This window comes from Syngnathoides biaculeatus, chromosome 2 (assembly GCF_019802595.1).
Source record: "Syngnathoides biaculeatus isolate LvHL_M chromosome 2, ASM1980259v1, whole genome shotgun sequence".
In the NCBI taxonomy this organism is placed as follows: Eukaryota; Metazoa; Chordata; class Actinopteri; order Syngnathiformes; family Syngnathidae; genus Syngnathoides; species Syngnathoides biaculeatus.
In genome coordinates this window covers 519,306-547,034 of record NC_084641.1, presented here as the reverse complement: position 1 = coordinate 547,034, position 27,729 = coordinate 519,306, and the positions used below count along the sequence as shown (strand labels likewise).

At 41.2% G+C, this 27,729-nt stretch overlaps 1 protein-coding gene across 7 annotated transcripts; it reads left to right on the top strand.

The window, feature by feature from the left end:
• Positions 1-1,177: 1,177 nt before the first annotated feature.
• uckl1b (uridine-cytidine kinase 1-like 1b) lies at positions 1,178-27,352 on the top strand. Of its 7 annotated transcripts, none has more exons than XM_061811466.1 (15): positions 1,178-1,276; positions 9,089-9,282; positions 12,407-12,513; positions 13,627-13,797; positions 14,613-14,684; positions 15,249-15,438; positions 15,563-15,624; positions 20,299-20,315; positions 22,189-22,287; positions 22,373-22,466; positions 22,859-22,921; positions 23,006-23,128; positions 23,219-23,326; positions 25,843-25,999; positions 26,358-27,352. In XM_061811466.1, the coding sequence occupies exons 1-15, from the start codon at positions 1,179-1,181 to the stop codon at positions 26,435-26,437; spliced, it is 1,635 nt and encodes a 544-aa protein (XP_061667450.1). In that variant the 5' UTR covers position 1,178; the 3' UTR covers positions 26,438-27,352. The 7 variants fall into 7 exon arrangements, 6 of the variants coding, with proteins under 6 accessions (XP_061667450.1, XP_061667441.1, XP_061667459.1 ...); XM_061811457.1 differs by having other exon boundaries at positions 23,006-23,134; XM_061811475.1 differs by lacking the exon at positions 1,178-1,276 and adding an exon at positions 6,311-6,577 and having other exon boundaries at positions 23,006-23,134.
• The last annotated feature ends 377 nt before the right edge of the window (positions 27,353-27,729 follow it).

Sequence of the window (27,729 nt, the reverse complement as noted above, 5' to 3'; positions counted from 1 at the left end):
CACTTTCATTATTTGCTTAAATATGACCTTATACATTTAATCAACGGATAAAGTGTTGCCCATTTGCTAATCAGACAAGGATGTGTTGTGGAGCCAGTGGTTGTCCTTGATCTTTGTACGCAGAAAACCAGATGGCTCCATCCTCCTATCCCAGGCGTTGCCGTGGAGACGAACGACACCTGATTAAAGAGCGGAAAGTTACCATCCCGGCCCAGCATCTGACTGCGGGGTGTGGGGGCAGTCACTTCTACCATGGACCCATACATATGAAAACTGTGTGTTACTGGGCAGCTTTTGTCTTCTTCTTTGGGTATCCTGCCAGAAGACACACGTCTCGTGTGCGGCAGATACTCCGATAAGACACGGACGTCTGTACTGCACATTCCTTTCTAATAAATCCATTTGCTGTTAACTTTTTCTAATCATTGGTCATAGCTTCCTCGATTCGTGAACACGCGTAGGGTCCAAACTCGCAAAACCCTACAATTCCTAGGCACCATTTATGCACTGGTGTCAAACTTGAGAAACTGGGTCCAGATCAGCCTGCCTCATAATTTTATTTGGCCTGTAAAAGCAAGTTGTGTTGTCTTGCCTTTGTTCTTCTGTATATATATGTTTTTCCTCATCTGTTTTTGTGTTTGTTTTGGACGTCCGGAAAAGCCACGAATATGTCTTCACACTCATAATATACTACTGTACTTGTGTGCTGCAAGTGTTGTATCTGTATTGCTTTGCATCTGTCTTGCCATAGACCGCATAAGAACGACAGAAAAATGTGAAAAAGTGTGGGATCTTTACCAATATGTATGTTCAAGTGCATAATACCTACATACAGTCCTAAATACATGGAAATTTCAAGTTTCGTCTCCACTAGTTAAATGGTGCTACAGGGGTTAACATACAAAATTTAAGTCTATAGTGTATTGTGTAGGTAATTATGTAGACCCCCAGCCCAACATAACATGTCCATATTGTCAAAAAGACATTATTTTGCTTCGATAACACGTGGCCTGAAAGCTCCTCACGTTGTGCTCAAGGCTCAACAGGACTGTAATGTACAGTCCAAGCGTTGCTTTCTGGCACATGTAGTCTTGCGTGGCTTTTGTTGTCGTTGTCACCCGGTCTGATGGAATACAGGATGCCTACAAGTCCCATGATCCCTTGGAGCAACAAAAAAAATGTACTCCAAACATCTGACTGTTGGTAGATTAGCAATGTCGGTAAGCAGGGAAGAAAGATTCGTGGGGATGGAGCAGGGCGACAAACCTTCAAACAGGTAACGCACATTCACGATTTAGGACACTTGTCTTACAAACTAAAATGCATTAGTAATACTGGGCCGTTTTTATTTGACGACAGTAACCATCTACTGTACACTTATGGAAATATGGCCTGCCACAGTATCGCAGGAGTGTCTATTATGTCTTCTAAAACGACACGCTTACTTTGATCTTACAAGTTACAGCCGATGAATATCTTATGAAAATGACATCCATATACTGATAACATACTATTCTTTAGTTATTGTGTCAGCTCGTTTTGCCCATTAGCTTGTTAAATTTTGCATGAGGTGAGTTCTTCGTGAACAACTTTGCCATCAACAAAATCCACCAAACGGTGTATAAATCACGTAAACACCACCACGATATAGCTAAATTTGTTTATCGTGTGAAAGTTTAAATGCGGATGTGGAACTGTCACGTTGAGCCAGCCAGCCAGTGAGCTCCCCTCTTACTGGACTTGACTTATGTATGATACTTGACAAGACCACAAGATGGTGTTATCGCGTTGGTGTGTTTAAAAGTAGTGGCTCTGTGTCCACAAGGGGAATAAAAAAACCCCAACTTGATTTAGTTTAATTTTCGTCCGACCCAAAGAACAGACTCTCTTCTTTCACCAGACAAAACAAACAAACAAAAAGGTTTCTAGCTTATTCCGTTCTTTAGTAATTGACAGCAGAAGAGGCGTTGTCTTTACCCGAAACACCGGTTTCCTAACATACAAGCTTTTTAATGTTTTTTTTTTTGCTCTCGTGTCACTTAAAACAAAAACAAGACTGAGAAAATGTTTTTGATGGCAAAATAGTAATTACAGATATACAACTAATAAACACGCCGTGCACACAACATGGCTTGAGTATTGCTTTTTTTAAATTAACCATTAGCCCTTCACTCCATAAACTGCATCATTTTTGTCACGATCGCCACACATACTCCTTATACTATATAGGCCTGCCACAATAATTTTTTTATTGTGATACGTTTCCCCCCCAAAATTTACAATTAACCTTATTATTTTTTTAATGTTTCTGAAATCGTGGAAAATAAGGCCTTCTTTTTTTATTGTATTTTTGGTTTTCAAATCATAATAATGACAACAACAATAATAATATAATAATTATTATTATTACTGTTGTGATTGCAGTATTTATTTTCTCATCTATTAAATTGTTTTTCTCTACTTTGTGATATGGACCCCCCCTGGGTCTGAAATAAAGACTAAAGAGCTGCAGAGACTTGCCTGGTTTACATGCAGTCTTCTATCACGATTATAATTGGTTTAGAAACCCAAACCGAATGAAAAAGCACAATATAAAAACGTCGATCGGATTAAACAGGCCATATGTGAATGGAATTTGATTCTGCTTCGCAGGGGTGGACTGCAGTAATTTGTCGTTTTTCGTGGTTAATTGGGACAAGAACGACCTGCGAAAAGTGAAAAACTGCTAAGTTGTATTTTTATGAGGGTACCAGAATGTTTAAAATATGTTGACAGTATTTTTACTTTGCATATTTGAGACAAAAATAGAAATTTAGTTAAATCTTTAATTATAAAACCTTGTAAATGTAATAAAAACAGTATTAAACATTTAGAATATAAATATACATTATAAAACACTTACTGTATTATATTACTGTACAGTTACCATTCATTACATGGAGACTATTCTGCTGGAGGCGCTGGCGATGTAACTGAGTTTTTTTTACCTTGGAGGTGGGGAGTTTTTTTGCGCGTGTGTGGGTAACAGAATGTTTAGAATGTGTCCACAGTACAGTATTTATACTTTGCATACTTGAGACAAAAATTACAACAGTACAAGTGTCTCGTTAAATCTCTAATTATAAAACGTTATGTTGCACAATAATATTTTTATTGCAGTACCTAATTTACATTCCTGACTCAGAGAATGTTCTGCTGGAGGCGCTGGCGGTGTACATAGCTGAGTTTTTTTACCTTTGAGATGCGGAGTTCTTATTTTGTGTGTATGTGGGTACCAAAATGTTATGAGACGGAGATCTTTTTTAGATTATATATCTTTTAAATTTTGCCCTGCGACTGACTGTCGACCAATTCAGCGTGTTGTCCGCCTTTTGCCCGAATCAGCTGGGATGGGCTCTAGTACCCTACGACCTTAACCAGGATAAGTGTTGTTGAAAATGGATGGATGGAAGTTATTTTTTTGTCACACATTTCTTTTTATATAAAAGCAATCCTGAGTACTCTGCTAGACCGCTAGGTAAACCTCCATCTTGATAAAGGATTAACATTCACGACATAGTCCAAGAGGCTTTTCTGATGAAATGTGCACATCAAATATACAGCCGATGGGAATGAATGATGTTTCATGTTGACTGAAGATCTTCCATCGAAATTATTTCAATTGGAATGACACAAAAGGTCTCCATGTAAACCTGGCTACTGTGTGGTTGGTTCGTTGAAAACCAGAACTGCGCATGTCAATCATATTAAATCTTGTGAACTTTTGACTCAATAACTGGTATCACTGAGGTTATGCTTAAAAAACACTTAATGTTCACGTGTTTGTGTTAATTGGGGGGCAAAAACACAACAATGCAGAGCGAAGAGCTGACGTTAAATGACATTGCGACTGTGGAGCGAACTGCTTACCTCAATTCGGTAGCTTGTTAGCTATCAAGCTCGTATTAGCTCGTGAGCTAGCTCGTGACAACAAACAGTTAACCAAGTGTATCTGTTGTGTCAATGTACACGCTGCATATATAGTAAGGCTATGGAGTGTGGATTATTGGACGGAGCCAACAACGGCAAGAATGTACTGGTCCGCCGGCTTTCCCTGAGCTCACTAGCGGCTAATCACAAAGCCAGCCAACTTGCTGGGTCACCGTGAGGATGGCAATTTATCGAGTCTGAAAAAAGTATTGTGACCATTTTATTTATTTTGTGATAAATAAATATATTAATTATTGTGAAAAGCCACATACAATCAATTTGTCATACTCTAGTCATGTGTCATGTGCCTAAACTCATTAGATTTACAACAGATTGGCCTTTCTTGTCCACATAATAGATGTGACAACCAGAGATTCAGATCGTTATCTTTTTGGTCAACTCAAAAGGTGTGCAGATATCAAATCTGAACAGATGCAATACTGGCATGATAGTGGTGTCTGTTCTTCATTACAATTACGTACAAAGTTGATTGTCACAGCTGACCGAGCCATTCTTCCACACCTACCTGTTGAAAATCCTACTTGATGAACATATTACATGAAGCAGTTAACGGTTGGATTCCAGTTGACGACTATAAATGTACACTGCAGCGAATAATTTAGCTGTTGAAATTCTCAAAATACCCCAAAATGTAAATAAATAGTATTTCAAATGCTTACAAACTTTTGCTTTTCACTTAAAAATACAGTGCGATAGCAACTCACAGCCAAATATGCAGATACACATATACGCGTACAGTACATATGTCTCAGCAATTCCAATGATGATAAAAATAAACACTGTAGTTGTGCATTCTGGTGTACAACAATGATTACAGCAAAGTGCAGGAGATAGATCGATGGAGCCAAATCTCTTGGAGTGGTTGGTGGCTTGGGGAATACGCTGCTACGTCATGACAACACAAACTGCCACTTGTACATATGTTTAGTGATGTCCTGCTAAGAAAATATCGTGAGCCAAAGTGGTCATAGAAGACATGGCCGCTGCCATCTTGTCTCGCCTGTCCAGCTAACTGTCAATCACAAATAAAAAATTTCCTGCTGTTATAGATTAGTAATTGGATGTAAGATTGGCCATGTGTAGGCAGAGTTTGCATCTTCCCCCCCTGCAGAATGTTAAGTTGCGTAGACAACTAGTCTGATGTTTTTGGGGGCGTCTTTATAGCAGACATTATCCGTTGTCTCAATTTATGAAGTGCTACAATAAAAAAAACAAAAGTAGAATATTTTGCCATGAAAATTGTTCCCTGAATAACTAGCTTTAAAACAATAATGCACATAGTTGAACCTGCAGGTGTACTCTGGGGCCTACTTCTGCTTACATAAGTTTGTGCTTGGTTTCTAAAATAGATTCAAATGAGCTTTTAGGAATTTGAGTCATGTCACCATGTTGTCAAACTTGCCATACAGCATCTAGCCTTGGAATAATCAAGGACGGACAGTAGTCCTCAGTTACTTTCCCTCCTCTGCATTTTTGTTTGGCAACACTGCTGACCAGTGATTGTTTAATTTGCTCACAATATTCTGATGTGATGTCTCTCTCTGCAGCAACTCTTGTTTGCGCTGCAAGTCCACTAACACTTTTTATAGGTCTTGTAAAATATCCCCACGGACAGTATTTTTCAAAAGCTTGTAAAACAATGAATAGATTTACTGTGGTTCTCATGTAAACATATTGATTTGTTTGGGTGTTTTGACTGTAGTGGAAGGGGTGTGTTGTTGGCGGAGGAGGGGTGTCAGCTGATGAGAAGGGCGGGAGTGTTGGATTTCATCATGCTGTTTATGAAGTGAGAGAGAAGGACAGAGCGAGCGTGTGTGTGACTGGTGAAAATAGTGTTGTATTTCATCATGATGTGTGCGACTGGTGTAAAGCACTCCGGGACACTGGGGTCTCTGCAGAGCGAAAACAAGTCCAACCTTCTGCCATTCCCTCCCTCCATTCCCCCTCCTCAGCCTCCTTGAAGCTGTTGAGTATTTAGCCTAGAATAATCACTTGTTTGTTCCTTCTTGTTTCCCCGCAGCCTTTCGGTCCTCCCCGGCCTCCGTCACAGTCCTCTCCCTACTTATTTCAGCCCCAGCTGCGCCACGCACGCGCACTGTCAGGCGCAGATGCTGCACGCGCATTGACGTAAGCGCGCCCGCGAAGCAGCCACTATTAATACCGCCTAATGAAGTTAGTTGTAAGGATGAGTCCTCCTCTTGCCTTTGCTGTTCGTGGGTTGGATGAGGTGGAGCGTCGAGGAGAAGGCGGTGCTGTAGTTTGACACCAAGCGCTCTGCAGTGCCTCCCTCCTGCATGCGCGCAGCTCCACAGAACGGAAGGAAACGGAAAGCATGTTGTAAAGTTTCGTTTCACATCCAAGCTGATCCCCCATCTTCCCCCGTTTCACACACTGTGGCTCCCTTCTGATGTGTTGCACCACAAATGCCGCAGTGTACATAAAAAAGAGAGGGTCCACGGCTGCTGTTGAGTCCAATTATTGAAGTAGAGTCTCTTGGGTGGAAGTCTCCTCCTTTACATATGAGCTCTTTACCAAATTATTCAGGAGCCAGGATATCTGGCTGCTGGACACTGACATCTGATGGCCGGTAAGTGCATTTTATTCATTTATTGTCCATTGTTGTTATATTTCTTATTTGTTTCTGTTTGTAATATTCACTACAATGTGAATGCTTCTCTATAATAGTGCGCTGTAATTGAGTTTTGACCAATCCAGGGTGGAATTTGCTTTTTTTTCAAAGTCAGCTTGGATTAGGCTCCACCTCACCTGTGACCCTGAACACAGGATTCGCGGTATAGAAAATGGATGGGTGAAGTTCCTCTCGCTTATTTTTGTAATACTGTAGCTTTATTTGTGAAATGTGAATTAGCTCCATGGAGAATATACTATGCCGTACTTACTCTGGGTGTTTGTTGACATTATTGCTTTGTGGAGTTTGTGATAACTTGTGTTGTTGTTTTGTGTATTGTGTGACTGGAGGTTTACAGTTCTGTCGTCTTCTCACTGTTCTAAAGTAGATAAGTCAGTTCAACTTGTTTGAAGGATGGTGTGGTTCAGTATCAGCTCTGTGATGTTGATTGTTTAATGATTATTTCATGTAATACTGACCTGTTCCTCCAGAACTCAAGTAAATATCTGTTATTAAGCCGTTTAGATTGAGAAGCCTCCCAAGTGGTAACCTAATTAGCAAGACAAATACTTTTTTTTCACATCAGTGTTCAATATATCTGCAGTAAATGTTACAAGAAGTAGTGCAGTGTTGTTATTAAACTTGACTGGGTTTAACTCATGCATGGTGTCAGTAATAAAGTAAGACACTGAAGAAACTTGTCAAAAGGAGAGGCAGTGATAATACAACATGATTGTTAACTTGTTTGGTGTGACTGTTGTTGACCTTGAGTAAGATTTGTGCTTTCAGGTGCCCCTTCTCTTGTTGCGCAAAGACTGAACAGTGTATACAGTAGAAAGCATGTGACTGTAAATGCAGAAGTGCGTGATTCAGCATATTCAACGGTGCTAATCTTTTATCGCACCATTTTTTGGTTATAATGGATAAACCTACCAAGTGGCTGCTGCGTGTGTGTGTGTGTGTGTGTGTGTGTGTGAATGTGTGTGTGTGTGGTGTGTGTGTGTGTGTGTGTGTGTGTGTGTGTGTGTGTGTGTGTGTGTGTGTGGTGTGTGTGGTTGCATGCATGTGCTCTCCCCTGACCCCATCCATCCTCATTTGACCCCGCGGTGATAAGATAAACCCTAGTGTGCTTCACCTCTGAACGCTTGACACGCCACCTGTGGGGGCGTGTTGCCAATGGGAGGTTGGGAGGATTGACTTAAAGAGAAAAACACAGAGGGGATTGCATTGCAAGGACATCCGTACAGTGACAATCTTCTGAAACAATGGCAGCTGGCTTTTTACAGTCCTCACTGGGTGAAGTCTGGATGTCTCGGATAATGCAGTAAGTTTGGGCCCATAAACAAATGCAAGTTGTTAAACGGAATGTGAATTTCTCAAAGTTTATATTACTATGTATCATTTTTGTGTCTGTATACTGTTGTGTGACTTGAACTTTTTATGACTAGGGTTACACTGTCACGTGTAACATTTTAATCTTTAAAAAAAATCACATCTTGTGAAATCTTTTTAGTGATGACACTGGAGTTCCAGGACTTGTAGCCTCACTCAGCATGCACCATGCACATTACTCAGTCGCGCAAACAGCTGAGCTGTTGTCATGGATTCGGGTCAGTTTGTGTACTTTGGCACCCTTGCCGTTACACTAGATTGGGCAAAACTTGTCCTCAAGCGGTAACTCAGCACATTCTGAGTCTTGTTTACTGTTAACATGGCTACCAATCACACAATGATGAGCTGGTTGCCTTGGGACTTTAAGGCTTTGTAGTACATTGTTATCATAATTTTCTCATGAACCTACAGTGCCACTTGCACAATTTAATGATTATACAAGCTCAGTTTTGACAGACACTGACCCAGGTAACCTTCAGTGATAGTGTAGTGATACACATGTCTGACTTTGGTGCAGGTAGGGTGGGATCAATTCCTGCTCAGTGATTGTGTTCATATGTGCCCTGCAGCTGACTGGGAACCAGTTCAGGGTGTAATCTGCCATTTGCCAAAAGTTAGCTGGGATAGGCTCCAGCGCTCCTGCGACCCCTGTGTGATAAAACGGCTTGGAAAATGCATGGATACCACGCAGGTATTCTTTTCACAAAATGTTAATTATGGTATCCAATTGATTGTCATGCTGTTGTGGACAGTTTGTGCATATTATTAAGGGGAGTTGTTATGATCTGTATTTGTTGATTTGGGGGTTTTGCGCTTGGCACATCTGCCTTACAAAATCTGAGATCTGGGTTCGCCGTGCTTGTGTCAGTTTTCTGTTGATGCTCTTGAGTCTCGTTTCCGCTACCAAAACACATGCAACAAACAACAACTAACGCTATGTGCAACAAGTTGAATACAGGACCGTATGATTATACTGAGAAGGTTCTTCAACAATTTATGCCCATGCCCTTATGCCCTTGTGTGTAAGAATGATTCCTTTACTCAACGATGGCAACATTCTCTGTTGTGTCTTCCCAGTGGAAGCGGCGATGGCTCACTGGACCGCCTCCTCCCGTCGGTCAGCACGGGCCTTTCGCCCCGGAAAAGGACCACCAGTCAGTGCAAGTCTGAGCCGCCTCTCCTCCGCACCTCCAAACGCACCATCTATACCGCGGGGCGGCCCCCCTGGTACAATGAACATGGAACACAGTCCAAAGAGGCCTTTGTCATTGGTAGGACGATTCATGCATCTTAGGACTGCTCAATATTCGAAAAGAATGACAGTGTTTTATTTTTTAACTAGCGATATATACTGCGATGTGGAGAAAAAAAAACAGGATCAATTTTCATCAGTCAATGGAAATGTCAGTTTTGTACATGAACAAGTTCAAAGTCAATTTCACTGCTCCCAAAAAGGTATTTATTCTCTTTGTCTCTGTTGCTGACTCTATTCCCCGTAAAATACTGGCGTTGTATTTTTGCATTGTTTTCACCTATTCAGTTCACACTAGTAGCCAGCTGCAGCTTTCACACCACAATCACAAAAATGTGTAAACAAAACATGCAACAATATGACAAGAACAAACGTGAAAGGACACTGATAACATCGAATCCTTCGCAGCCCTGGCTAAATAATAAGAAATTACAAATTATGACGGTGCGCTTGTATAGTGTTTTAACCAAAACATTCTGATTCAAATAATTTTCAAAGTAATCCATTTTTACAATTACATAATGTATTACAAAAGAACACAGTCAATCCCTCTAATGCAGTGTCTGCGAACGCACCTCTTGCACTCATGTTGTCACTCAGCAAAATCGGAAATGCAGCAGGGATAAATTCTTTTCATCTTTTGAGCATCTCCCAATAGGTCCCTCTGCTGGTAACTGTTAAAATTACAGTTAAATACTGTATGTCTGTCGTGGTAGTTGGACCCCTAAAAACGCTTTGATACTACAACAACCAACTAGCCTGTCACATTCGATCTACTATATACTATTTTGTTCTCCTCTGGCAGATGGCAAACAGTTTTTCCAAAAGACGTTTGCTTAAAGCTGTTTAGTGACACTCCCAGTTGTGGGCTATTTTAAAATGAGCACAAAATAAAGTCCAAGTTGCGTATAGATTCACACAAATTTGTCTTGTAACAAAAGTTTCTTAGCGGAAGCTTAATGCACAATGCAAAAGTATTGTAACATGGGGGCAGGGTTATAAAATGTCTTTGCACCCCTTTTTGAACACTGCTATGTGTCTTTTTTACATTTTATTTATCTAATAGATACTTTTCACGTGACGTCATAAGTCACGTGACTTTTGTTTACGATGCCTACTGAACGGCAAACCTACAATACAACTCGCGTTTTTTTGTGATCTTTTTGTGAATATTGGCTTGCTTATAAGCGTCTTACGGCCTTTTCATCATGGTATTTCATTGTTAGCTTTTTGTCAAGCATGCCCTCCGGCCCTGACTGAGTAACTTTTCACGCACACTCGGTGAGTTGGTAGTGAAAACTATGCGGTCTCTGACCATCTCATCGCTATTTGTGTAGTTACAGTTTTTAACCAACAGCTTGCGTTCTGTCACAAAGTGCTCAAATGACTCACAGTTACCTTGCGCCTTCTCGTGAAACTTATATCTAGCAAATACGGGGTTTGTTTTTGGAGTGAGGTAATCAGAGATTTTTTTGTAATAGTTTTATACCAACTTATCTTCGTCTCTGGTCAATGTCCACGTTTTGCTGACATCCCGTCAGGAATAAACTGCACTTTTCCTCTTCAGCTCTGTTTTTAAGCGGTCCCGTGAACATGAGTTCGGCGTGTTGCTTGAATCTCCATCACGCATCTGGTAAATTGGATGACTTGGAACATTGGACGACTCCTTGTTGTCGCTTTTTTTTTTTTTGAGTCCGTAGTTATACTACTGTCACTCTGACACCATGTTATGATCTTGCTGTCGTGTTCTTGAATAACGTAGACGTGAGTTCAACTGTACTTTTTAACGTGGGTGATATTTATTTTGCCCCCCCAACCTCTAGCTCTCCTTCCTTGTCCTGTCTCGTCGTGCCTCACTGACGTCGACACAGTCACAATCGCACCACACTTGCTATATACAAGTACTATAGCTCAATCTAATAATAATGAGACGATACTTGCTCTTGAGTTTCCCATGTGGCTTCTTTCTTTATTCCTCACTCCAGCACAAGTGCCTCAATCACCTCTGCTTAGTGTTTATTTGTCAAATGACTTTCAAGATAACAGATCAAACGCTAACTGTAGATAAAACATTACAGTATACACTTATCGCTTCCTAGCCATGATATGTAGACAGGATCTTGCTATCCAAAATGGCGTTTTAAACAAAAACACGTGGTCGGCGTGACGTCAAAGAAAGTATTTATTGGCTGGCAACCAGTTCAGGTTGTACCCCGTGCCTGCCTGGAGATAGCTGGTATTGGCTTCAGCACTCCCTTGTGAGGATAAGCGACTCAGATAATGGATGGATCATTTAGTTTTTTGTCTTCCAAATTAACTACTTCATTCATTTAATCAAAATACCAAATAGCTCTACTTTTTTAATTTAAAAAACTGCATTTACAAAGTGCTATATATATATATTAAAGATAAAACATAAAAACCCATTTACTAAATCAGTAAGAAAATAAGAATCAATATATATATATATATATGTCAAATTTGTGTTTGAGTCGCAGCCCAGTAGACAACTAGTTAACGTTCCCAGGCCCGCCTCTGTGGAGTTTGCATGTTCCCCTCATGCCTGCGTGTGTACTTAGCATGATCTCCGCGTTCCTACATGGGTTTTCTCTGGCCACTCCGGTTTCCTCCCACTTCCTAAAAACATGCAATAATTAATTGATGACTCTTAAGTTGCCCATAGGTGTGAAATGGTTATTTATGTGTGCCTTGTGATTGGCTGGCAGTTCAGGGTTTACTGCACGAAGATAACTGGGATAGACTCCAGCACTCCCGTGACCCCTGTGTGGATAAGCGACTCAGAAAATGCATGGATGGATTATGTTTTAATGAAATTTAGTAGAAGTTTGTATTTTGACCAAACAAAGTAAAACACATTGTCCTTAAAACAACAATCCATGCATCCTTAGTCTGTCATCACATTATTGTCCACTGTGCATATATTTAGACAGATTCCTCTTGAATAACTGATACAAGTCTAATAAATGTTTGAATGAATGTCTATGCTCTCAGCTTCAGCCTACCTCTTAAACTGTTGCCTCAAGCCATCCACAGAGGGGGAGTATTTGCATTTGTGTCCTACTAACGAATATGAGAGCATACAAAATACCATCCAGTGATATTATGTCAACCTTGTGTCTCAGGTCTGTGTGGTGGCAGTGCTTCAGGGAAGACGACCGTTGCTCGAAAAATCATCGAAGCGCTTGATGTTCCTTGGGTTGTCCTCCTTTCCATGGACTCCTTTTACAAGGTATGCAACCGTTCGCAGCCCCACTTCATCATTTAACGTGTCTCTCTGCAGGGCCAAACATATCCTAACCTGTTTTTCCACCCACCCCCTTTTTTTCATCTCTTTCTGGTCAGACTGGTTAGTACACTGAGGCCTGAAACAATAATTTAGTGCAGTCGTTTACTCTGGTGGACAGATTACAAAAATTCTTTTGGAATCCAGAGTGATCGAAAAGGAAGACTTAAATATTAGAGTGTGAAGCTGTCTAAGAAGGAGGGTGAGGGGCATTGTTACTGCTCCTCTGGGTACCACAAACACACACTGTGATTATGTAATCCTGACACTTTGATCAGGGCTGCCAGAGTTCAGCACAGTTGCCAATTTTCACTCTGCTGTGTCCGCAAGCCGACATCTAAAAGGTTCCTGGAATGTGTCTTGAATTTAAATTCATTATTAGAGTTGGGTCAGATGGCGGTTTATGTGGTCTTATTATGTTCTCCACTCATTAATTTACATGAAGAGACCTCTATGAGATCCAAACAACCCTCCAACTCGGCCTTTTAGTGCTTGATCACCTGGTGCAAAGGTCACCGTGGTCGCTAGATGGTCTCGTATAATTAGTTCTCTTCACTTCTTCTGCTGTTGAGCATGAGCTTGAGTGCAAATGTTCCTAAATGCTTAGAGGTATAGCAACAAATTTGGGATCAAGCAAAATCACTTTCTGTGACCCCCATGAAATGTTTTTTATACCAAGGTGTCATACTGTACAAAGTAATTTGAATATCGGCGCTTATGGTCCAGGTTGGCCAATATTAAATATTTCTGCCCACAAAGGAAATCATTCAAATGTTACAAGACACTATTTATTCCATGTCACAAATATTTTCGTTACAATGTATATACCAGTACAGACAAACAACCACTACAAATCCAATTTCAGACATCTGGCGTTCAATTTAACACCCCTAATAGCAAATAAATGACGAGCAATGTAAAAATATGCAAAATGTAGGAATGTTGAGGTTTTTATTCTTGAAAACATTTGTCACTGTGCTTGTACAGTGATAGTGGGCCTGTGAAAATGTTGTAGATAATGCATAATTTATGAAACATCGTTCTGATGGTGTGCTTCAGGTCCTTTCGTCAGAACAGCAGACACGGGCTGCCAGTAACGACTATAACTTTGACCACCCTGATGCCTTCGACTTTGATTTGCTGACGCACACACTCCGAAAGCTCAAGCAGGGCAAGAGTGTTAAAATCCCTGTGTATGACTTCACAACTCATGGAAGACAGAAAGACTGGGTAAGGATCTCTACAGAAGAATGAACAGCCTGTCAGAATTATTGCATATACAGTGTTACCCTGCTATAGTGTCATTCATTGTTTGCAGTTTGGCAGTTTTTTTCAAGGAGTCATTTTTTCTCTGGGTTTTAAACTGTAGAAGTATATATAGAAACTTAAAACTATACAAATATGAGCCTTTGCTGCCCTCTTTGGGGCTCGATATTCCATTAGAATGCAATATGAATCAATTTTAATTTTATTTATTTTCTAGTGGGTGTCAGTCAATTGCAAATTCTCGATTTTTGTGGCAGGACTTTTTCTTTATTAAATATACATGTAGATGCTGTAATGCACTTGTAAGTGGACAAGAAAGGCCAGTTACCAATGGAGTTTTCAGTTGTTTTTTTGCACGCAGGGGGAACAGTAAAACACGTTCACAAAAACACAATGAGCACAGTCATGCAAGAACTGCTGTCACTCACAGCTCACGTCGGATTACTCACATGTAGATATTCCAACATCACATGGTCACCTTACTTGGCACCGCCTCTTAAATGCACATATCAACACAGACACTGTAATGCGTACTGTATTTTGTATATTAGTTACAGTTTACATTTTCATAGAGTTGTACAACTATGGTCACGTGTTTTCAAATTGTCCAGGGGTCTGGAATGTATCCCCCACGATAAATGGTTGCTTTCTGGTTAATCTAAAATAAATATGGTCACTGACAGTTCAATTATTAACCATTTTATAGTACATTCTTACTATTTTTTTCAATTTTATTTTTTTAGAAATTCTCACAATGTCATGTTACTTATCTACCACAGAAAACTGTGTATGGAGCCAGCGTTATCATCTTTGAGGGGATCATGGCCTTTACTGATAAAGAGCTCTTACAGGTAGGTTCAAGGTTATTGTTCTTTGAGAACATGACTACAGACCTGCACGTGATCAAACATGTTCTTGTTTGTCTGTGGGGTGTTTCATCTTCCTATTGTATTCATGGGTATTGTTCATGCCAAAATACATTTACGCAAATGATTTCTACAGTATGTACTTAAAAGTTCCTCTTGTTTTACCAAACCAACATTTATAATATTTGGGATGTAATATCATCTCTTTGGTGTCTCAGTAAACGTGAAATATGAATTAAAATCATCCAAGCATCCCTGAGTTCCATAGATTTTTCTGCCAAGATGCCTACAATTATGTCCTTTGAATTTTTCACTTTTCTATGTAACCAGCAAAGATCTCCCCCTTCCCTCTCCGCTCCTGAACCAATGCTCTCAACATAACAAACAAGTACGCTTTCAAAAGTTCATCTTCTACACAGGACAACCACGCTTTTGACGCTTTTATACTAAGTTCATGTTAGAAAGTCACCACAGAAACCTGTGGAGGTCTCCATAGCCAAAGTATGAGACCTTAATGTTTTGCTAAATATTTTTCATTTTCCATTGAAGTTGCTGGACATGAAGATCTTTGTGGACACGGACTCGGACATCCGGCTTGTGCGGCGGCTGAGGAGGGACATAACCGAGCGAGGCCGAGACATCGAGGGTGTCATCAAACAGTACAATAAGTTTGTCAAGCCAGCCTTTGAGCAGTACATTGAACCCACCATGCGCCTGGCGGATATCGTGGTGCCTCGCGGTACGATCACCGTCCATTTGGATGGCTTGACTATGACCTATGAACAGAAAAGGGAAGGGTGAGAAGAAGTTGCTTTCAAGGTATTTTATTGCTACCATTATCCTTTCTGTTTTCATTCTGTCAGGTGGTGGGAACATGGTTGCCATTGACTTGATAGTGCAGCACGTCCACAGTCAGCTGGAGGAGGTGAGAAAGTTCATGCATTCGACCTAACACACACACAAAAACAGGAAGCATTTCATGCCATTTAATTTTAAGTTAAGACTTGGGCCCCGCTCTTTGGCCATGTTTTTTTTTCTCTGGCTTGGTGTGGGTCTGTTGAGTTTTTCCACGACAAACTCATCGGAGCAACGCTTTATTGAGCATGTTTTTTTTTTGCCTAGTAATAGAAAATGAGGTTCTCCAAATGTTACCACAATGTTTGAAGTATAAGGATGGCTTGGTATGATGAAGTTGTAATATTTGAAGAGAAAACAAGGGTCTATCTCAATTCTGAAGGATGAATTAATCCCTAAAATGTCTCTCTTTACTGTTGTCTTGTAGTGTATTTTAGAACCCTTACATCGCATAACTACTCCCTCTAGCGGATAAAAACATGTGCTGCACCAAAGGGGGACAATTATGAATTATCAGCCCTGGATTTATTGTGAAAATCTTATCAGAATTATTGAGATTGCCCATATATTGTATCCATGTATCAAAAGATAGTCCATTTTTTTAACCTTAATGTCCATTATTATATTATTATATTGCTTCATATAGCCTTGTTGGGATTTCAACCACACAAGTTTATCGATTCTTAAAGTGGGCCTGTCATGAAATGGATGATTTTTTTAGTATATTATTAATGAAAAACCCACAGCCAATATGGTCCCATGTGTTTTTTCACCACAAAACATGATTTTGACTTATAAAGCTTTTTGTAACTCGCACCTTCAAAATCCTCTCTGGGATTTGTTTTCGAGAAGAAGCAGGAAGTGACGTAAAGGACAGCGACCCCCCCCTCGTGGACTCGTTTGTTTCCATTAGTCTTACCTCCGGGAAGGTAGCTCGTTGTTCCTTCGTGTCAGCCAAAATGCTGGCTCATTGCATCGCTGGACGTTGCTTGAACACTCGGGAGAATGGAATTACCCTTCATAAGTTTGCAAGAGACCCGGTTTGTTGTGAAAAATGGATTACATGGGTACAGAGGACGAGAGCTTCGTTGGTTCCAAATAACAGGTAGGTGTGTATACAGCTACTAAAAAAAAAATAATAGTTTGGGGCGGACCACGTAATCGGTCTCTCTCATAGCGTAGCAAAAGATCCGCGTATGAAATGTGTTGATGTGCGCGTCGCCCAGCCGACAATGTCTCACTCAGCCTCGTCTCGATAGTGTTCATCGCATACTGCGGCGACTTTGAACATACCCCTAAAAGCAGCATAGCTCGGCTCCACTTCCTACTTAAATACCATGGTGCCAAAAGTCAGCCACACCGGCTGAGGCGCCGCGTTCAGCGGTCACAGTTTCTGCAAAGGCTGCGCGTCGGGCTTTGGGACGGGGGCGGCTCTTAAGAACCCAGCTGAGAATGTGTTACTCAGTCGCGTGCGTGCATAAAGCGCCCCGGCTCGACTGTGTTGCTCAGTACTGCGGCGTCTGTGAGCACCCGCATAAAGCAGCACGACTCGGGTCTTGTCATAAGCCACACCACCTGGCTGCGATGAGCCGCAATGGCTCCTCTCCGCCGCGGAAGTGGATCGGACAGGATGCGGTTTGGCCGTGATCGGATATCATCTGAATATGGCTCGAAACAATAGTGTAATATTGCCCTGAGTGCTCGAAACAATAGTGTAATATTGCCCCGGTAACTTCACTCAGTTGTGTGGTGTTGTCCTTTTCGAAAAGAGCTTCGGTGTCAGAAGGGGCGTCGGAAAAATCGGAATATCTCTGTTGTCCGGCTTCCATAGAAGCAGGCACTGCGCGTTTTCAACGGCGGGAGTGACGATGACGTCAAGGACACAGGACGTGACTAATATGGAGACCACTTGGATGTCGAGGGACACTCAATTGCGCAAGTTTGTGCATGGATGACGCGCTCTCCGATCACTTTTTTTTTTCCGTATAGACATTGAAGTTAATACTGTTATATGTATTTTTCATTACAATATCTATTTTATAATGTTTATAGGGATGACAGTCCCACTGTAACCTTCATTCACAAATGCGACTCTCCAGCTGCTGTCATGGTGTGGACACAATTGCTCAGCAGGAATGAGTTGTTTTATATATATTTACAGCATATTACAGATTTTATTCTCAAATTACATTATATACACCAGTGGCCCAAAAAGACCACATGAGTAGCGATGAAAATGGCTCACCAGTGGTAGGATATTGTGATTTTCTCGGAATGAAGTGATCATTTGAAAATGTAAACGTGAACGGCCGTTTTTTTGCCTGCTTTGTAGAATGCTTCAATCTCTCATCCTGCTGTGCTGCCTAAGCAGCCAGCTGTATTGGGAAAGAATAGTTGGAGCCAATTTGAAGCTTGCAAATTTATTGCCGCGACGTACGTTTCAATTATTGATGGTCATTGTGTCCCTGCAATTCACATTCGTTCTCACAGCTAGCTCTCTGCTTTCTTCATCAATGTATAAGCCGCTAATCCCATTTTAGTTGTCATGGCAAGATCCCTTAAACCAGGGCTGTACATAGCGAGCTAGTCATTTAGGGGCCAACGAAAAGCACAGTCATGACCCGCTCCCCTTAATGTTATTAAGACCACTTTGTCCTGCTTTTGAAATTATTTATCTGGCAGTTAAAGTTAGCCTACTAATATTTACCATCAAAGATTTAAAATATTAGTGTTTATCTTGAACAAAAAGAATTACCTTTGAGAAAATTCTATGTAAAGCCTTAAAGAATATCAAATAAACATATCTATTTTACATTTAATGTAGTTATTCTGAACATTAATCAGTTTGAACCGGTTTTATACTCACATGTTGGTGGTGTCACTACACTTTGTGCTTTGCTAAAACTTAAAAGTGCCACTGACATGGCTATATACATTTTAAAATACATATTGTTATGAAAATTACATATAATATTATTCACTTCAATGTCTATGCGAAAAAATAAATATGAGCGCACAGCGTGTCATCCATGCGCAAAATTGCGGAAGTCTCATTTGGCATCCAAGTGGTAGCCATATTGCCTGCAACGTCATTAACAGCTGTCACACTGGGATAGTCCCCATTGAGAACACGCTGTGCCACCTGCTATGGGAGATGGACAACAGAGATTTTCGGATTTTTTCCAAACCCACCTCTGACACGGAAGCTCTTTTCGATCACAATCGAGTGAAGTGACCGGGGCAATATTACCTTGTCGTTTCAAGCCATATTTAGATGATATGCGGATCACTTCAACTAACACCTGACTCCCCGACAGTATGTATGACAGTATGTACCGTACTCAGAAGGACCCATGCTGGGCAAAGTAACTGGCCGGCGGGGGGAGAGCTCCTTTCTCCTCCCGCATGCAGTCAAGCTACCTCCCCGCCCGATCCACCTCTGCGGCGGCGATGAACAACGCCGCGGCCGCGACATCGACACATTTAGTATCCCTGACTTATGTACTTTATTAAGTTATTATGATGCGGATCTTTTGTTACTTCTAAGAAGATTACACCCCCCACCCAACTATTATTATTTTAATGGCTCTATACACACCTACCTGTCATTTGGAACCCTTGAAGCTCTTGCCCTTTGCACCTGTGCAATCAATTTTTCACAACGAACCGGGTCTTTTGGAAACGTATGAAGAGTGAATCCATTCTCCCGTGTGTTCGACCTTGTCATGCTCCTGGCATCCTCCTCAGGCTGGGTGTGGTCAGCCAATTAGTCGACACACACCTGCACCCTGTTTCGGCTGATTACACCTAGTACTTATAGGGCACTAGTCCTCCGCCAGATTGTTGATTCCCATGCCTCGTTCCCGCCATCCCGTATTCCTGATCTACCGTGTACCGACCCTCGCCTGTTTCCTGTCCATCCTAGTAAGCCTGCCTCTTCTGATACTGCTGCTTTTCCTGACTGACTCGCTGATCATTGACCACGGACCGAATAAAGGCTTTCTGTACACTACCTGCTTGCCTCTGGAGTTGTGCATTTGGGTCCGCCCTCGAGCCTCGTTCATGACAGACCTATATCCAGCAATACAGGGAGATGGCATTTTGGCTAACACGCAGGAAAAAAAACAGCTACTTTGCCACCGGTAAAAGTGGTATGAACACACAAAGCCGCGAGTATGAGCGTCTGAAAAAAACGTCACCTTCTGCTTCTCCAATACGAATGCCTTGAGAGGATTATCATAGTGGGAGATGCAAAACTCCATATACGACAACATCATGACGTGTGGTGAAAGAACGGATGATGTCCATTCCGGGTGCCTTTTTTCCATTAAAAACATCCTAAAAATCTTGCTTTATGTGACGGTGGTGCTTTAAAGAATTAATCAAAATATTAAACACAACTGCCATTCAGTTGAACATCATTGAAAACTAATTTATAATGAAAAATATTAAAGTAATAATTCATGTTGTATCCAATCAGTATAATTAACTTTGCAAAGGCAGAATATTTTGTATAGGTGTAGTGTTCGTTATAGTTATATTGTGGTTATTATTATTCTGTTATCACTGTTGTGGTCGGTTGCTGTACATTAACATTTTCCAAATGTGATCTACATTGAAATCACAAGCACATGCACCTTTTATTGTACCCTTTACTCACATGTGCACTCGCACAATCATGATAAATTGCTCTCCCACTCTTTTCTCACCACACCGTCATCCCACCGCCTTCCTTGGCTCACAGCGCGAGCTCAGCGTCAGGTAGAGTGGCCTTTATCCTGTCTATCATCAATCCTCTCCTCAACATCTGCCCTCTTACCCGACTGCTCTGCTCCTGCATCCTTTTACTGCGAGACTGGGAGAAAGAGGGATGCGCCCAACCTCTGCCTTCACTCATCTGCTGGCTGCCATGTGACATCACCAGGCATCCCCATTGTAGACCAATTACAATTGTTAGACAAAACTGATAAAATCATGTTATAAGAGGATGGAAATATATAGATATGATTGAAACATCGCATCCACCATTGGGTCTTTGCGTATTGGGGTGACCATTTTTAGGTATTTTCTCTTTTTTGTATCAAGAGTGCGAATTCACCAGTGTGACGCTTATATCTGGTAGCAGGTAATTCTCTACTGCTGCTTTGATATCACTTGTGGTTTGCTGTTGCTAATGATTTCACCTCACATGGTACCCCCTTGATTTTTTATTATTAGTACGCTTCAAATTTTTTTTAAAAAATTTTAAACATCTATAAAATCTATATTAATCAAAGAGCCATATTTTGACTAGTCCTGGCACATAGAGCATATTAAAGGTTTTGAGGCGCAGTTTAAGAAATGAAGCGGTTGCAGCATCTACCTTACTTTTAAAGTGGGGGAGGTGAATGTGGAGCAGCCAGCATTTAATGTGAGGATGTTGGTTTTCCCTCTTTTTTAAGAGAAATGACAACTCACACACTCTTGCTGCCTTCTGTGTCTAAAAATACACCCCACCACAATGTCTGACCCCTCCTCTTAGTGGGAACAGGAAAAGAGAGTGACTATAATAAAATAAAACAGACAGAGCTGGCAGATCTTGCTAAAGTTGCCCACATCAGCTGTTGAGAGTTTCCATTGCCGTTGCTAAAAAGTGTTTGGGGTTTTTTTTTTCTTTCATTGAAGGTCAGGCCACAGCATCTCAGAGACTCACAGAGGAAGTAAGCTGGCACTTCAGAGGAAGTGAAAAGAAATGGCAACTTGCACCACTCTAGACTTTGATTAAATGACTTCCACACACAATAGATGCACATCTACGCAATCACAATTGCACAAGTAAACATCTTCACATCAACCGCCATGGACAATATGTAGCTGTTTCTACTTCACTCTGAGATTGGGCCTTCATTCATCCACTGTGATGCTGTGCACTTTTGTTTCTCTTCCCCTTATCTGTTGTTCTCCATCTTTCTGTGTCCCTTTTGTTTCCGTTGTTTTGTTTCATCGAAAATTCCCCATAGAGGAAACTTCGCTGGGATATGTGAGCACATTTGCTATGATTTCTCCTTTCTTTGCATCTGGCTAATGCGCATCTCAGTGACATTGTTGGCACTATAGCTGTTTGGAGCGTGATGTTAGTCACTACAACTGCATCACTACCTGTAACTGTGTGTGCTCAGTTTGCAGCCCAAGGGTTGCCCCCTCGGCTAACAACTCTTTCCAAACCCGTACATTATGTGTGTAATCTTGGAGAATCATTACAATTAACTGAGACCAAAAGATGTAAAACAAAGAGGATCCATCTTTTTTAATCTGTCCATTCATGTTTGTATTATAATCTTAATTTAATTCTATCATGGTCTCTCTTCTTTTGTAATTTTCTACCAAATGAGGCTAACAAAGACACTGTGTGCTTTTCTATTTTGTCTTTCTGCTCTTGCAAATCAATCAGACTGTTTCACAACTCCATTGTTTTCTGTCCATCTTTGCATTCACAGTACTCACAACTTTGTGTGTATGTTGTTGACAGAATGTGTGCAACTGTGAACTTGCACAATGTCTGTTCTATTCATACAAAAGTGGATGGTGCTGATGCCCACCATTCTCTCTTTCTGCGCCTCTCAACCTTCATCATTATTTGTTGCCATGGTGACAGGGCAGCCCTGGCCTCCGCACACCAAGCCCAACCCCTCCCCCAGACGCTCAGCGTTCTCGAGAGTACACCCCAGGTCAAAGGCATGCACACCATCATCAGGTAAGCAAGGACACCTTTTCACCACAGTAAAATGCCAGCGTCCACGTAATGTGTACATCTTTCTTTTCCATGTCACCCCATTTAGGAACAAAGAAACTAGCCGGGATGAGTTCATCTTTTACTCCAAGAGGTTGATGCGTCTATTGATTGAACGAGCTCTCTCCTTCCTGCCATCACAGGTGCTTTAGACTAAGATACAGAGTTGAGTTCATTCATTTTGAATCAATATTTAATTAAAATTTCAAGTGCCTGGCCCTTTGGAAATGAAGACATCACTTCAAAAGAAAACAAAAAGATTAAAGTTTGCAAATGCACACAAGGACAGAGACCTTAATTTTTGGAGACATGACCTGTGGTCTGGTGGAACTTAATATGAATGAATATGTTTGGCCACAATGAGCATCGTTATGTTTGGCGGAAACATTGAGGAGCTTGCAAGCCTGAGAACACCATCCCAACTGTGAAATACATTTGGCAACAAATTAAAATGGAAAATAGAGAGATGCTAGTCTGCTTCCTGACTGCTTTTGTGTTACCTTTGGCCATTAATTCCATGTTTTTATTCTCACAGCCCCACATAGTCCAGACACCCCAAGGAGAGGACTATGAAGGGAGGGCTTTTCATGGGAAAAGGGTAAAGATTTTCTGCAGCCTTTTTTGTTTTAAACAGTTTTTTTCCACACACGCCACTCTGTACTCTTCTTTTGTGTCTATGCAGATCACTGGCGTATCCATATTGAGAGCAGGGGAGACCATGGAGCCGGCTCTAAGGGCGGTTTGCAAAGATGTCCGCATCGGCAAAATCCTCATTCAGACCAACCAAGACACAGGAGAACCAGAGGTCCAGGTTTAAAACGATACGATGCTAGAGTAAGCCATAAAAAAACGCTCCAATATGATGGCATAAATTCATATTTTGTTTCTTGTACAGCTTCATTACCTGCGTCTCCCCAAAGACATAAGTGAAGATCATGTCATTCTGATGGACTGCACCGTGTCCACTGGCGCTGCAGCCATGATGGCTGTTCGAGTCCTTTTGGTGCGTACTACTTCTTGCAGCATGAGCTGAAATTGAGTTAGTACATCCATCCATTTTCTGATCTGCTTATCCTCACAATGGTTGTGAGAGTCCCAGCTTTCATCTGGCATGAGGCGGGGTACACCCTGAACCGGTTGCCAGCCAATCGCAGGGCACATAGAGAAAAACAACAGTCACACTCCCAATCACACCTAAGGGAAATTAAGAGTCTCCAATTAATGTATGTCTTTGGATGTGGGAGGAAACCCTAGTGCCGGAAGAAAGCCCATGCAGGTGGGAGGAGAACATGCAAACCCCACACAGGCGGGCCAGAATTTGAACCCCACTCCTCAGAACTTTCAGGCCAACGCTCTAAACAGTTGCTCCACCGTGCTGCCTGAGTCAGTTTTATTCACCAATATCATTACATTACATGATCAAGAAATTTTACGTCAAACAGGTCCAGGATCATGCTCCTCACGTTTATCAAGCACCTTTATTTTTAATGTTTTCTTTAAGTTGTAAGATGAGATAGAATTGCTTGATTGTTTTGGGACCATAAGTTATCATTTAGTGGTGCCTTGAAATACAAGTTTAATGTATTCTTTGACCGTGTTCTCATCTGAAAACATATATCCCCATTAAAATAAATGGAAATGCAATGATCTGTTCCAGTCCCCCATATAACTGTTTTTACTTTTTTATTGAGAAACCGGCCGCTATATTGTAAAATAGTCATCAAAACACAAAAGAGAATGCACCAAGTATTAACTGATTTTATGAAGTGTCACCAAGCCAAAAGTCTCAGACACATGCATACACACACACTAATACAGATACAAATTTTTCGTTTATAGGCGGAATTCCGTCTTTTTAAATTGCATGGATTAAAAAAAAAATCCAGACCAATGGAAGTTGTCACACATTCTCAGCGCACATGAAAACCAATCCAGCAGTGAACCACAACCTGACTCTTTTCTTTTTCTTTTTTTTAACATGGAAGCACACGGTTTCCTGCTTGTTCACCTGACTCCCCCCCCCCCTTCTGCTCTTAAAGGGGTACACTCATAGTTACAAACCCACCCATACAAGAAAAAAAAGTTAAAAAAAAAAAAAAGAAGTGCTGTTGCTTTAATGAATGTGAATAATAGAAGAAAAACTGTTGATACTGGACTAGATTTTCTTTTTTGAGTAAAAAAGGTCTGGTCTGAAGCCGAAGTAATAAAGTACAGGATGAGATGGTGTATAATGCTAAAATTCCACATTGGCACAGCCTGATCAAGGGTGAAAGTACAGACAATACAGTGCACAAAAGCTAATTCTGTATTTTAAATATAGGAGGCAACATAACAACCTTAAAACGGTTTGGGAGCATCATTCAGCTTTCAACATGCATTGCTAAAGATATTCTGTAAGTAATAACTCAGTTTTACACCAAGAAAAACTGAGCCCCCATCCCCGCCTATTTTTCTGTCTTTTTTCATTCAGGCAAATCAAATGCCTGGTAATACGTTCATGCTGAACCTTGGAATGCACTCACTCTTGTCGCTCTCTCTCCCACACTTGCTCTACCCCCCGCTCTCCACAGTGTGCTCCTTGCAGCAAGTTTTCTGTCTCCTTGCCTTTCATTAGCAGTTATTTTTCCACAAACTTATTTTCCGTTTTAGAAAGAATGCTTGCACTCAACACTAGGGTTTGTTTACAAACACACGGTCATATTTGCGCCCCCACGTGACCTGCAGTTATGTGGCTTAAAGTCGATCTGCTGTTGTGCAAATACTCTTTGTCAAGGTATCGCTAGCTTCTCTTGCAGAAATTGTTTTAAACACTGCTGGATTTTGTTCTCGAATTGTGTGTGTCTGTGTGTGTGTGCATGTGGGTGTGTGTGGTGTGTGTGTCAGTCCATGTGGATGTGGTGTTTTCCAATGTACGCTGTATGCTTGATGGAGGATGCTGCTGTTTAAAATAAAAGTGTCATTCTCTTTGTTTTAAAGTTACTTTTCAAATAAACTCCAACCGATAGTGGCAATATACATCTTGAAGGGTCTTTTAAAAAGAACATTTGATTATACCAGCCAAAGTGCTCCTTTTTGTCAAGTTAGTGGAGCCACTTGCTACCACGCAGCACTCATTTTTAAAGTTTGAGCCCATAAGACAGAGCGAAACTTCGGCCGATCAATGCCTGGTACCTCAAAAAACCCAGGTCAGGTCACTTGTATCTCGAGGCAACACTGTATGCGATTATCTTAATAATTGCATGATTTCCCAAGTCATTACTCTCAGAAAATGAGAACTAAACACAACAAAGTCAATAAAAACAAAGAGTCCAATTTCTGTGATTCATCCTTTGTTGATTACCATATATGGATGATGGGCTATGTACACGGAGGTAAACAGGGTGGAATTAAACACATTAATAGCACTAAGCTAAAAAAAACAACTTATTCCTGTGATTCTCAAAGTGTGGGTCCCACTGGTGGAGTGTGAAAGAATTACTGAATGTTCAAATGAATCCAGTATGTATGTTTCTGTTTCAGGACCATGATGTACAAGAGGACAAGATCCTCCTGGTTTCTCTGCTAATGGCTGAAATGGGAGTGCACTCGGTGGCGTACGCCTTCCCGCAGGTCAAGATCATCACCACAGCAGTGGACAAGAAGGTCAACGATCTGTTCCACATCATACCTGGCATTGGTGAGCACCTCACAACAGATCATGGATGTGAACTATGATACACCTCGCGCCCAGACACTCACATGCAACTCGCCAATGTCAGCCAGCGCCCAAACGGGCCTGCCTCTTACAGGCAAATGCATCAAGACAAAAGATTTTTTTCAAAGTCAGGTGTTTTCATGAATTTTACTGGTGCAGTGGCCCTCCACATAAGCGCGCTTTGCCATCTGCAAAGTCGCCAATTTCTACATTTTTGTGGGGGTCATGTATCCTCAGAAGTATAATTTTTCTCCTATGGTATAATCAATGTGTGCACCTGCTGTATGTATCACAACCGTTTGTTCTTATGTGACTGGACTTAACTCGGTTTCTTTTTTAGGGAACTTTGGAGATAGATACTTTGGAACCGATGCACCCCCTGACTGGAGCGACGATGAGATTGATGAGCCCAGTTACTGATTCATCCTAGATCGTTGGCGATGCACGAGCTCACCTCTCAAAGGACAACGTGATGCCTCTGTGTGGAGCAAAACAGTGATACTTTGCAGTTACCCTGTGAAAGTGTTTAAATTATTATATTGAAGTTGTGATATGAAGGTAATCATATTTTTGTACAGTATGTTAATAGGTCCTGATGTTTTGCTTGGTCTCTGAGGGAAGATTTGCAATGAGAAATGTCGCCTTAAATGCCTCATACTGTGGACGACACTGAATGTGAATGTGTACATTACATGGGGGGGGGGGAGAATTGCCTTTATCAGCAACAAGTGAAATCAGTACACAAACTCAACTTTCACGTGCACTTTCAGAACGACCATACAATCGGAAAATGTGTAGGTGTGTTTTTTTCTTTTTTTTTTCTGGTTCAAACCTTTCCTTTCACTCTTGGGTGTTTTGCACACAGCTGAAAGGTTGCAGTGCAAAAACATATCTTCAGACTACTGCATGAGACTGTGGACTCAAAACTTGACCAGCCGGCAGGCAGGTCCTACACTTTTTTTTAGCTTGACTTCTTTCTGCGAGACCACAATGCTCACCACCGTGTGTCAAACACATTTCAACCCCATGCATCCATTGTGTTTCTGGCCTTGCATGTCTGTACACTTATTCATATTGAAATAAAAAAGGATCCGTTCTTTGAAGCTTTTAATTAAAACAAAAAGCATCTATTTCAAACAGGTTTTGAATGAGCACAAAAGGGGGTTTATTGCACTTCTTGAGGTCAGAGGCCACTGGAAAGGTTTTGTTGTCACGGCTGAATACGAGCGTTAGCACGTTATTTTGTTCTCATTAGTGCTTTTCTTTACACTGTTTTGTTTACAACTACTGTGTGTTTTTTATATGTTAAATAAAAGTGCAATCATTTTGATTAATATTACATAGTTGTATTTGGTAGTCTTTTCCACTATGGCTGCTGGGGTGAGGGGAAGGGGGACAGATCTAATAACTGAAGTCGATTTAAAGAAATACAGTAGATTGAGTCAATTTGCGCCTAGGTGGTGGATGAAGTTGCTATGGGGGAGGGAAGTCTGGGCGTCCTTTCTAAAGCTACTGCCCCTGGGAGCCGACATCAGGTAAGTAGTGGAAAATGGATGTAAGCGCCGCCACAACAGTGTTTTAGCCACTGATTGTGTTATTGCAGCTGCACACTGTCGGGCCAGGGATTATTTTGGTAAAAAAAACTACAGAAAATTTGGAAGTGATTTTGATGATACTGTTTGCAGTGTAACAATGTACGGATAACATAATAT